The 12803-nt window shown below is 61.1% G+C and overlaps 1 protein-coding gene across 1 annotated transcript; it reads right to left on the minus strand.

Moving 5' to 3' along the window:
• Positions 1-11: 11 nt before the first annotated feature.
• On the minus strand, positions 12-10601 carry LOC132657145 (uncharacterized). The gene is made up of 2 exons (XM_060406101.1): positions 2624-10601; positions 12-123 (listed from the first exon to the last, which is right to left on the minus strand). The coding sequence occupies exon 1, from the start codon at positions 9614-9616 to the stop codon at positions 8693-8695; it is 924 nt and encodes a 307-aa protein (XP_060262084.1). The 5' UTR covers positions 9617-10601; the 3' UTR covers positions 12-123; positions 2624-8692.
• Positions 10602-12803: the final 2202 nt, after the last annotated feature.

A 12803-nucleotide genomic window follows, 5' to 3' on the forward strand; every position in this document is an offset into this window, starting at 1 on the left:
GAAGGTGGGTCTGGGACACACCAACCTCCCCGTCTTGGGTGGGGGCCTGGCCCCACCAGTGAGGGAAGAGCCCTGACATGCCCTCCAGATAGGCAGCGCTGTCTTTTGGTTTCCCAGTTTGACCTAGATGTGGGTAAAGAGAACAAGAGAAAATGGTGTTACATGGTTTCAACCCAGAGCCTCAGTGTTAAGGGGCTCCAAGACCCCTGGCCTGGAAACAGTGCCCACCTAAGGCCCAGCTGATGGTTGCTGTGGGGTGGCAGACCCCGAAAAAGCAGAATAGAATGCCGCCCAGACTCAGGCCAGGGCCAGCCTGGGAGAGGAGAGCCCCCTCCTGCTGCACGTGGAAGCTGAAGCTGGGGAGCTGACCCACACCCCCTCCCCAGCACTTGGACGGCAGGCGGGATCCCTGGACGGTTTCTGGATCCTTCTCGGAAATAATGAGCTATGTCCATGAGGCCACATTTCTGAGTTCTGAGACAGCAGGAAAAGTTGCTAAGGCTGGTATGAGGGCGGGGGGCAGGGGGGCGGGAGGGGGCCTTGAACCATCTTGGGCCCTTCAGAGTGTATCCCGGCAACAAATGGGAGCAAGTGCCAGGAGTTTTCGAGTTCCCACGACAGGTGGGTTTCCTTCTGAGCGACCTGCTCTGCCAGGGTGCCCTGGCCTTGTGGAGCCACCAGGCACGCTGGGCTTTGCCGACGGCCTCAGCAGTAACAGCTGCCAACAAACACAGCGGCGTTCGCCTCTCCAGGATGTTTTCAGAGCTGGAATTTGAAAGGTGTTTCCCCTTCTCCCAGCCCACGCCCTCCCGTCCTCAGATTGTGGCTCTCTCAGCAGGACACCACGGTGAGAGGTCAGCGTGATGGACTCTCTCCTCACTCTCCTCATTCCCCTCACTGGCCTGCAGACTCTGTATTAGCTTGGTTACCAAGGGCGCTGTCTAAATGGCCTCCTCAGTGCCGCGACCGCCCGGCACGCAGAAGCGGCAGCAGGTGGATGCGGGAGCCGGAGGACACACCTGTGCTGGGGCTGATCACGTGGGTTCACTTCTGGGCCTCAGTTTCCTCAGCTGGAAAATGGGCTTGATAAACGAACTTCTTTACGAGACAGAAACTGACTCACAGACTTGGAGCAGGAGCTTATGGTTACCAGGATGGGGGCGGGGCGAGTGTCGCGGGGCAGGAAGATCGGGAGTTTAGTACTGACATGCGCACGCTGCTGTAGTTAAAACAGACCACCAACCAGGTCCTGTATCACAAGCTCCCTGAATAGCACAGGGAGCTCTGCTCAATACTCTCTAATAACCTAAATGGGAAAAGAATTTGAAAAACAAGATACATATACATGTGTGACTGAATCACGTTGCTATGTACCCGACTAACACAGCAATGGCAATCTCCAACATAAAATACATTTTTTAAATAAAAAATAAGATGGGCTTGATAAAACCAAAATGAAGATGGGCTTTTTATTTTTAATTAATCAATTACTTGGGCTGCACTGGGTCATAGTTGCGGCATGTGGGATCTAGTTCCCAGACCAGGCATCGAACCTGCGCTAGCAGCCCCAGGCCCCCCACCCTGGGAGCACAGCATCTTAACCACTGGACCATCAGGCAAGTCCCGAGGTGGGCTTTTTAAACAAGTGATGTTGAGACAACATGATAACCATTCAGGATAAGATAAAGCTGGGCCCATAATACTGGTATGGCAGTATTATGCATCTCAAAGGGATCAAGTAATTATTAATAATACTTTAAAAGAAACCATGAAATGATGAGAAGGTTCTGGAAATGGACGGCAGTGGTTGCCCAGCAATGCGAGTGTGCTTGACGCCCCTCAGCTGAAACTCCAAAAACAGTTAAAATGGAGAATTACGCCTTATTTGTATGTCACCACCACACACACACAAAAAGCTTAAGAAACCATTCACATATTGAAGAATACATGAGTGACTTCCGTTATAACTTCTCAGTGGGAAACGGTTTCTTCAGATTATGATGAAAAATCCAAATACGTAAAAAATGACTTAATAACTTCCCTGGTGGTACAGTGGCTGAGTCTGCCTGCCAATGCAGGGGGCCTGGGTCAGTCCCCGGTCCAGGAAGATCCCATGTGCTGCGGAGCAAGAAAAGCCTGTGCGCCCTGGAGCCATGCAGTGCAGCGAGAGAAGCCTGGCACCCCGATGAAGAATAGCCCCCACTCAGCACAACCCGAGAGAGCCCACGAGGAGCAACAAAGACCCAGCACAGCCACAAAACACTAAGAATTTTAAAAGCAATTTAAGGCAAAAGTCACCATAAGCAAAGTTACTACACAAAGAATAGACCAGGACTATTCTCCTCGTACGCAAAGGACTCCTAGAAACGTAAAAAGCAAATAAAAGGCGCAGAGGATAGGAAGAGACCAGTCACTGCAAAGGACATCTACGTGACAGACGCAGCAAAGACGCCCATCGCAGAGAAGACGCACATAGCCATGCATTGCAACACCACGGCTCATCTTCCAGGGTCCAAAAGCCAGAGGACGTCCTTGATGGAGAGGCTGGGGAATGAGCCCTGGAGCGCACTGCTGGGGGCGGGGGCGGTTGGGGGGCGTATCTGGCAGCTTCTTCCATACTTACCTTGGACCTTACTTGACCTCAGACCCAGTCACTCACTTCTGGAAATGTGGGCCACACGTGCACCTGGTCACATGTGAAGTTGTGGGTATATGAGCTCACCGTTGTGGCGGCACCTGTAACAAAGAAGATGGGAAACCACCGCCTCCCCATCTCATCATCAAGGGACCCGCTGAATAACTGTGGAGCGCCTGCACGACAGAGCACTACGCAGCCGTGCAAGCAGAACGCGAGAGCCCCACGCACTGATACCAAAGACCTCGGTCTGTTTACACGAAGTCAAGGTGCAGAGCTGGGGGGTGATGCGCTACCTTTAGTGTGGAAGGGAAGGGCATGAAAACGGAGAGTCAGCGCTCTGTAGCTTCAGATGCAACCAGTCTCAGATTGAAAATATTCAGGGGTAAAACTTCTCTAAAGTTCCAGAAAGCAGAAACTCGAGTCTGTGATGCACCGGCAGCTATTTACATAGAAATTACATCGTGTTAAGTGTCACAGGTCGGAGAAGGCGATGGCAGCCCACTCCAGTACTCTCGCCTGGAGAACCCCAGGGACGGGGGAGCCTGGTGGGCTGCCGTCTATGGGGCTGCACAGAGTCGGGCACGACTGAAGTGACTCAGCAGCAGCAGCAGCACGTGTCACAGGTAATCTAGAGATGATTGAGAGTATATGTGTGTAGGTTTCATGCAAATACTGTGTGATTAAAAAAAAATCATTTTGCTTATGCCTCACTGCATATGGGATCTTAGTTCCCTGACCGAGGACCGAACCTCTGGCCCCTGGAAGTGAAAGGGCAGAGTCTTAACCGCTGGACCATCAGGGAAGTCCCCTGTGCTATGTCATGGAAGGGACTTGAGCATCCCTGGAGCTTGGTTTCCATGGCGGACGTTCAGCAGTATTCACTTCTCTACCTGCAGAGACAGGCTGGGGGCAGAATAGAAGCCGGGGGCGAGGGCTGCCTGTGGCTGGCGGGGCCAACGCTGCGGGGACAGAAATGAGTGCTTTGTCAGCCTCTGTGCGTCAGTTCCACTGGCAGACCGTGCAACGTATTAGCTATTCAAAGCTATAAAGTCAAATTAAAAGTGAAATAAAATGGAGGGAACTAGGCTGAACTCACAGGACCGTCGTGAGAGTGCAGTTTCTAAATGGCTGAGAAGACCTTTGCACAGCCCTGGGTCCTGGCTGGCCTTGACAAATAGCCCTTTTATGATGGCTTTATGGTGAAGGCAGAGCTGGTTACCAGATAAACGGCTCCTCTTTGCCCTGGGAAGAGGCTTGTGACCTTCAGGGCCCCCGCCTGCAGCAGACAGACCTGCCTGTTGCCCAGCTGGGTAGAGCTGGTTCCCAGGGAGGAGTCTGGGCCCCCCTCCTCGCCCAGGATCCACCCGGCTTCTCCCTCCTCCCAGACAGCTGGAGGCCATGGGCATACTCAGGTGGCCCTGGCCAAGGTCCGGGTAAAGGGAGGGACACTGAGGCCCGAAGAACAGTGACTCTGTCTGCAGGGAGGGGACGAGCAGCCCGCTTCAGCCCGGGGTCTCCCAGCAGTTACGACCCCTCAGCATCCCCACAGTTGCCCTCAGGATCCCGGACCCCTGAAAGGGGGGGTCTGGAGCCTTGGGTGCGGGCGGACAGGCCAGCAGGGCTCTGGAGGAACCACGGGCTGGTGCTGGCCCTCAGGCCTGCGAGGGGCTGCCCTCGCTGGGGGGCGTGTGCACCCGCTCCAGGACTTGGGCCCTCCCCCAGGGGAGCTTCCGGGGCCAAGGCCCCGCCTGGGAGTGCAGAGCCGCCCCGCTCCTTGCAGCCTAGGCCCCACCAGGAAGCAGGGGTTGGGGGGCGGCTGGGAGCCTCTGCCTGCTGGTTCCCACCCGGCTTCTGGGGCGAAGGAGGTGGTGGTCTGACCGGGACCGGGCCGTCTGGAATCCTCTGTGTCCCAGCGGTCTCCTCCCCCTCTAGCTCCGGGGAAAGGGCCCCTCCATCTCCACCCTGGGAGGGGAGCAACAGGCCACTGAGGGAGGAAGCGGAGTCAGGCTCCCAAGGGTGCTGTGTGCCTATGGCCCTCTCTGCGTCCATCCGAGCAGGGCTGCCCGAGGATCACACGGGGGAGCTCTCCGTGAAGGGACGAGACCTCAGTTACTGCGGCCGTGACGGCCCCAGGTTCACGTTACTGGGTAATAAAGCTGGTGTCCAGTCACACTTTGAGAACAACTCTATCAAGTGTCCTAAAGAAGTTACGTCCCTCCACCCCCCACAACCTCCCTGCCCACCACCTCTCCCTGGGGCCTGGGGCTTGAAACCGGCTCCTGGAGTTGTGGGGGTCCTCGCGGGCCTGAGCCCCCACCCATGGGCCTGCACTGACCCTGGGAGTTAGTGCCGGAGTAGAACTGAGTTGCAGGAGCCAGGTGGCAGCCGGGTGCTCTGCAAAGCTCCCGCTCCCAGGTGAGGGTCCCGTGACTGCCCCACCCTGACATTTCCAGCCCATCCGCAGCGGCCAGCCAGGGGGGCCATGCTGGCTGACCTCGTGGTCTGCAGCCCCACCCCACACTGGTACCCATGGGCTACCCAGGTGCTACTCGGCCCCCTTTCCCAGGCGGAGCACCTGAGGCCCAGGCGATGGCAAGCTCGCTTGTGGCCACCATCGTCTCACTGAAGATGCTCACTCCCTTGTCTTGGGGCCCCCAGACCCTGCAGGTTATAAAGGAGGAGGGGAACCCGCGGTGACGGCGGCTCTGAGAGCTGGTTCTCACAGGAGCCTGTGGGGCGGGGAGACCGCGTGCCACGCCACGTCCCCTCCATCCTTTGATTCTACAAAGAAACACACCTCTCCTGCCCGTGGGACTTAGAGATGCTGGAGGGCGGGGTTCTCAACCAGGATGATTCGGGCCTGGGGACACTTGGTCAAGACTGGACACTATTTTGTATTTGGGGTCGTCACACCTTTGAGAAGGGACAAAAATTGTGGTCAGAAGCTCCTCTCTCAGTATCCAAAACTAAAAATTCTTTTTCCAAGTCATGCCTTTCCGTCTGGAGTCGTACGTGACCACGATAATGGTCCGTGTTTACACAGCCATGTGGCCTTTGCTTCAGAGAGCACGCCAGGGGCTTCCTCGCCAGTGAAGCCAGCGACGCTTTGCGTGTGTGGGACGGACACAAAAGCCCTGTAGCTTTCCCTGCCGATGCTGTGGGTCTGCTCAAGAGGACATTTTGAGCGGTTCTCCCCTGTCCTACTGAGAAAAAAAATTGCTACTGGCATCTAGCATGCGGTGGCCAGGAATGCTGCTAAACATCCCACAATACACAGGATAGCCCCGGAAAGCAAAGAAGCCTGCAGGGCAGAACGAGAAGGAAATGGCACCCCACTCCAGCGTTCTTGCCTAGAAACCCCGTGGATGGAGGAGCCTGGTGGCAAGGCTTAGCGGCTAAGCGACAGCTATACATACACAGCGGTGAAGCTGCTCAGGCGTGTTCGACTCTGTGCGATCCCATGGACTGCAGCCCACCAGGCTCCTCCGTCCACAGAATTTTCCAGGCAAGAGTGTTGGAGTGGGCTGCCATTTCCTTCTCCAATACATACACACAGTTCCTATCAATAAACAGTATATTGATTTTTTTAAGGATGGTAAGAAACTGCTCTGCGGAAACGCGAGTCTTGTGTCCCCCACGCCCCACAACAACAACAAGAGGAACAGCTGCGTTTTGCGTCCTTCTCGGCCCCAGACGCAGGGTGAGGCCGTCAGACGCCTTCACTAGACGCCCCCGCCGAGGACCCGGAGACACAGCTCTGTCACCTCCCAGTCACGGAGGACAGAGAGCCACGTCTGGGTGACTGTGTGGAGGTGACGTCCGTCCAAGGAGCAGGCCTGCGCACAGTTCACTTTGGCCTGATCTGTAATCGCCCCAAACTGGAGCGCCCGCTGCGTCCTCTGAGCAGCAGGCAGAGCTGTTACCACGCGCTGTGGTCACCGGTGGCCGGGCCCTGAGTCCCGCTTTCAAGACCAAAGCGCGCCGGCCCCAGAGGATGGTGGGGGTGCGTCCACCCCAGCTCACCAGAGGAGCTGTTCGGTTTCTCCAAATACCAGCCAGCTCTGTGACTCTCCAACGCCAGCGGAGTGTCCTACAACTCAATTCGACTCGAGCACTAGGTCCTGGGGTCAGCGCAGACCCCGCAGAAGAGGCTCGGTCCCACGAGGTCCCCCCACGATTTCAGGAGCCCCTTTCAAACCCCAGGTCCCCAGGCTCCCCAGTCATCTACCTGTCTGAGTGCAGATTTGGGGGGTTCCCATGACTCCAACCTCGGGTTCAATGATTCATTCAAAGAGACCCACGCACAGGGTGCAGGAAGGGCTTGTACTCAGGGCAGGGCGTCACTGAGGCTGCAACTCGGGAACGACCGGGGCATGGTCACAGGGAAGGCGTGGGGAGGGCGTGGGCCCGGTCACAGGCCGTGGGTGGGCGGGCAGGGGCGCAGAGCTCCAGCCCGCCCCGCACAGACGTCCTGCCCGCACCGCCGCACCTGCAGTGGCCCGGAGGCTCCTAGGAGCGCTCCTTCCAGAGTTTCCATCAAGGTTTCGCTACGTACACATGATTGATCCAGCCCCTGGCCACTGACCACTGACCTCACCGGAACTTCTCCGGTCCCCCCCGCCCCCACCTCCTCTGAGTTGGGGGTGGGGTGCAGCTGTACGCTCCATCCCCTCCTCCCGGGGGCGGTTCCACCCGAAGGCGCGCAAGGCCCCGCCTCCTTAGCGTGAACTCTGGTGGGGTCCACGGGGGCTTGTTAGGAACAACTGCAGGCAACCCTGCCCTTCAGGAAGCTTCAAGGCTTCAGGAGCTCCCCGCCGGGAGGTCTGCACGAAGACCAGGTGTATCCTTATTTTAAAACAAAGGCCATTCGGCTGTGGCGTGTCTTAGTTGTGGTCCAGGGGGCTAGTTCCCTGACCAGGGATCGAACTCCCGGCTGGGAGCGCGGAGTCTTAGCCCCTGGACCACCGGGGAAGTGCACACCCTTCCTGCTATACAGTGTTGCCGGCCCTGTCTCTCTGCCTCCTGACCTGGAAACCTGGTGTCCCGCAGTGAGGTGGCCGGAGCCGCGGGCAGCTGCCCCTAAGGAGGTCCCGGCCCCTGACCAGACTGACCGCGGGTGCTGCCGTCCGGCCCCCTGTCCCTGCCTCCCCGCCCACACGTGTGCACACACACACACACACACACACACACACACACACACACACACACACCCCAGGACTGCCCAGCTGAGTCCAGTGAGCCCTGGGCCGGGAGAGATGGTAACATGGGCTGTGAATAAAGAGTCCCGTGACCCGTGGGGCCTGCGCCCCCCTCCCCCACCGGCCTCTGCTCAGCCTGAGAATATCGCGGAGACCAAGCCAACCTGGGGACGTCGGACTCGGTTCTGAGCCAAGTTGGAACACGTGACGGAGCGTGAGTCTGTGAGGGCACTTCCCACAGAAAAGTGTCAACTGGGAGAAGCAGGCCTGGGAGGAGGTCGGAACCTCTGCGACATTTGTCTGTGTGTGTATCTGCTTTTAAGTGGGAAGAAGAAAGAAAAATCTGTGAGGGTATTTTTCTAATTTCAAACCTGGGGTACGCTCTTAGCAGGCAACTTGGGCAAACCCCACAAGGAAACTGAACCCGGCGGGGAGCGGGGAGGTTCCGAGGCGGTGTCGGGATGGCAAGACGGGAGCGTGGACTCGGGGCTGCCCTGGGCAGAGGGGCGCCGCCTCGCTATGGGCATCTCAGGACCCCCGTCCGGCCCACCAGCCGGCGGATAGGAGAGAAGGAGGGGCTGGCCTGAGGGTCTCCGTCCGCCGACCAGGGCGAGTGCAGGCCTGGAGGAGACCCTCCCGTCCCGTGAGCCTGGCCCTGACACCAGTGACCCCAGCCCTGCCAGCCCCGTGCCCTTGACCCCTGACCTCTTCTCCCCACTGTAGCTGACCAGCCCCTCAGGTGCACCTGGGGCTTCCCAGCCACGGTGGAGGTGCTCAGCTTCGGCTGTTCTGGGGAGCCTGGAACCCGGTGGAGCGCTGGTTGGGGGGTCGGGCTGGGCCTGGGGTCCCTGCTGCTTCATCCCCTTGCTCTGGCTCTCCAGTGGGGTTCCCTGGGGCCCCAGGGTTCTGAAGGTGGAAGGGTCCTGGCCCTCCCCCGCGCCCCCCGTCCCCGCCGCCCTGGGGCACCCAGCTCCTCCCCGCCCTGCTGTCTGTGGCTGACACTTGCTTCCCGCCGCCTCGCAGGCTCTCGAAGGCGTGGGAGCAGCGTGTCACAAGTGGGTTGGCATTTCCACCGGAGCTGGGCCCTGGGCTCAGTCTTGTCCCCAGAGGCGCTGAGCCTGGTCCTGGGTGCTGGGGTGGGTGGGTGCAGGCCCCACAGAGTGTGCCACCCCTCACTGGGCGGGAGGGGGCGCCGGCTGACATGGGACCATCCCTGGAATCTGTTTGCTGGGCATGCCCGCAGCCTGGTGGGAAGCGTGTCCTCAGAGAGGCTCTCCCGTGGGGGGCCGCCCCCCAGGCCTGCATCCTCAGCCTCAGGTCCCCACACCCGGGTGGTGCTGGTGGAGAAACTGAGGCCTGGGGCCCCTCCGGCGGGCAGCCTTCCTGCTCCCACCCCTTCCCCTGACGGGTCAGCTTCCTCGGGAGCTGCCTGTTCTATTTTCAGACCATTGTTGGAAGGCGCTTCCCACCTCCGGCCAGAGGCAGCCTCCCTGGGGCTTCCGCGCCACCTCCCCGGCCCCCCAGCCCCAGGAGAGGCTTCAGGCGGGGTGGAGGTGTGGGGGGCATCCAGGGCCCCCGCTCCGCAGCTGGCCTCACCACAGCCACACCCCGTGGCAGGCCCCTGAGCCCCCCGACAGCCCTGGCGTTGGCGGAGGGAATTCCCGAGAGTCCCCACGGCCGCTGACTCACGGCTGACCCCGTCTCCAGCGCAGACGAGGTGGCTTCTAGATTTAGGAGCTGATGGGCCCCCAGCCTGTGGTGGTCGCTGGGGGGCGCCCATCTCCCAGCCCCCGCAGCGTGAGTGCTGGGCCGGGCCAGGCCTGGCTGGGCTGGGGACCCCTGCCCCAGCCAAGGAGACCTCAGCTGGAGACCCCTCGCCCCCCGGGGCTGGAACCCAGCTCAGGGGGTGCCCAGGGCCCCAGACAGGAACAGCTGCTTCCTGTGTGGAGGCCGTTAGACCACACGCAGCTGCAGCCCTGCCCCCTCCCCAACCAGGGGGGCCGGGGTCAGTGCCTCTCACCTCTGACCCCCACCTCCCGGTCCCCTCAGCTCCTGAGACCAGCAGGTGCTGGGGAGGGGCCGCCCTCCTGCCTCCTGCAGAGCCGCGGGGGCTTGGTGGAGGTGTGTGCCTGCCACACGGCTGCCAGGTCAGGAGTCTGGGGGCCGAGGGTTCTCACCATGGCTTCGGGGTCACTGCCCAGATGGCCTGGAGCTGCGGGGGTCAGAGGCCTGGGCTTGTCCAGCCGACGCGTCCATCCAGGCTGAACCCCATGCTGGCCCTTCCCGGCTTCTCAGGTCGCGACCTCGCTCTGCCTGCCCGGTCCACTCACCCCACCCACCTTCATCTGGCAGGGGACACGCCGGCAAGGTGCTGCTGGGGGAGGCAGGAGGACGAAGGCCTTAAAGACGGAGGTAAACGATAGGATTTCAGGGTGGCGGGGGCTCCAAAGGGAGCTGCTGGGGGCCCGGGCCACGGTCCTGGGGCGAGGGTGGCAGCGCCTGGGGTTTCTGATGCAAGAAGAGCCTGGGCGGGCAGAGGGCCTGAGACAGGAGCCTGGCGCACGCAGAGATGAGAAGGCTGGGGTGCCGGATGGGCTTGGGGGGGCGGCAGACCAGGCGAGGGTCCTGGGAATGCAGCTGACGTGGCGGGAGGGTGTCCCCAGGACACAGGTCCACCCCGGACACCCTGAGTGGACGTGCTGGGAAACAGGGTCTTGGTGGCTCTAATTCGGGGAAGGCCCTCGAGCTGGGGTCGTCTGGGTTGGGGGGGCCCTACATCCACCGAGAGAAAAGGGGACCAGAGAGGGGCAGCCTGGGGATCAGGCAGCAGAGACGGAGGATGCGGCCGGAGCCCAGGAGCTGGTGCCCTGCGAGCTGGAAGGGGCAGAGGGCCCCTCCTTGGATGCCCAACCTCGACGCCCAGCCTGCAGGGCACGCTCGTGCTCCAGCCGCCCGGCAGAGGGGCTTCCCTGGGAAGCTAACGAATGCAGTGGGGTCTCAGGGAACCTGTGGAAAGCAGGTCCGCCCCCCAGACTCAGTTCTGGGGGCAGACCAGGTGGCCCCTCGCTGCCCCTGCAGCCCCTTCCTCCCTCCTGGGCCGGGCGCAGCAGAGCTCCAGGTGGCCGGCCGGTGCCATGGGGGACGGGCCTCCAGCGCTGCTGCCCCAGAATCCCAATGGGAAAGATCTGTCCGTCACCCCTTGACCTCTGACCTCTGTGACCCCAACCTCAGCATCTGGGGCTTGTCCAGAAAGTTCAGGCAGGCAGGCAGGCTCCATTCCACAAGGGCTGGGCGCTGTCCCTGGGGCACTGCCCGTGAGCACAGATGCCAGGTGTGTGAGCTGCCAGGGTGGAGGCGCCAGCAGGGGGACGGCCACCGCCTGCCCCGGCGAGGGGAGCCTGGAGGACTTCATGGAAGAAGGGACTGTGCTGGGAGGCCGGGCTGTGAAGGAAGAAGAGGCTGTCCAGTGAGAAAGAGGCTGAAGTCCCAGGGAGAGGCCAGGGTGGCGACTGCCTGCCTGGACCGTGCCTGCCCCTCCTGGGACACAGAGGGAGGCTGGGGCCTCAGCAGCCCCCGTGGGAGGAGCCGGGACAGCCCCGTGGGGCAGGCGCGCTGCCCTTCACTCCCTAGTGGAAACCTTCTCTGGGCCACTCACATATCAGTGAAAACGAGGCACCCAGAGAGGCCGCTTGCCCGGCCGTCCCCGCCCAGCCCGGCCTGCTGGGCGTGTTTGCCAGCCCGTTTCCACCATTAGGCAGATGTGTTCACTTCCGACATCCTGATGCACGGGGGCTTCTTCCCTTCGCCACCCACCGGGCTGTTCCATCACAGGAGGTCTGCTCGGCCCTTCCGCAGCAGCTTCTGACGAGCGCGCCGTCTGGACGCCCTATGGCTGTGCTGATCGGTCCAGGCAGCCGGACCCCGGGCCTCCAAGAAGCTCAACTTGGTGCTGGAATTCCTGCACATTTGGGGTCAGACCCTAGGTGTGCTGGCTGGGTCAGAGGTCGGGCACAGCTGACAGAATCAGGTTGTCGCTAGACATCGCCCCCTGGATGGTTGTACGCTCAGGTGGCGTGGGGGCGGCTGGAGGCCCCGGGGGAAGGCCAGCTTCGGCTGAGCCTCTGCCGGAACCTGGCCTTGGCGTGACGGCTCCCTGAGCCGTCTTCCTGGAGCCCCGCTGTCTGCAGCAGTCCCAGGTTTAAGGGAGCCTCTCCAGCGCAGCCAGGGGCAGCCTTGATGAGGAGCGCTGGGTGGGCAGCCGGGAGTCTGATGCAGAGGGGTTGTCTTTTTTGTTTGTTTCAATTTTTAAAATTTATTCTTAATAGAAGGATAATCACACTACTGTATCGGCATCTGCCGTGCACCAACACGGCTCAACACGGCTCAGCCACAGGTGTGCGCGTGTCCCCGCCTCTGCAGCCCCCTCCCACCTCCAACCCCATCAGAGGGGGAGTGTCTTGACCTGTGCGCCCAGACGCAGCCCTGGCTGTCCACCCACCCCAGCGCCCCTCCAGCCCAGCCTCCCCGCCGGTCTTCCCTCTCGGGAGGCGGGCACCTCTCTCCTCACTGAGTGTCCCTCCCTTGCTCCACCCTTTACTCTTCACCATCCGCTATTCCTCTGGGCAGACCAGCTCCAAGGAGGCAAATCAGAGTCCAGCCCTCCCTGCAGCCTCTGCTGAGCCTTTGGCCCTCTAGCCCCCGCTCCCTGCACCTGGAGGTGCTGGCTTCCTGGCACCTTCCGGAGCTTGCCTGGCACCACCCGGGGGTGCTCAAGGTCAGCCCCTCTGGTGTTGAGGGTCCCTGGAGAGCAGTCCTTCCTGCAGATGCCCCTGGCAGCCTTTAGACCCTTGGCCTAGAACCTCAGCACCCCAACTGCAACTGATGTCGTCACAGCAGAGGGAAGCGTGACCTCGGCCCCCCCTTACCCCAGGTGGGCAGCAGACCCGCGGGGGGGGTGGCGGGGGCGG

This window comes from Ovis aries, chromosome 24, assembly GCF_016772045.2.
Source record: "Ovis aries strain OAR_USU_Benz2616 breed Rambouillet chromosome 24, ARS-UI_Ramb_v3.0, whole genome shotgun sequence".
NCBI classification, from domain to species: domain Eukaryota; kingdom Metazoa; phylum Chordata; class Mammalia; order Artiodactyla; family Bovidae; genus Ovis; species Ovis aries.

Excerpts from the sequence above, each read along its gene's own strand:
- LOC132657145 (XM_060406101.1), bottom strand. The coding sequence starts at position 9,616 with ATGGGCGCCCCCCAGCGACCACCACAGGCTGGGGGCCCATCAGCTCCT.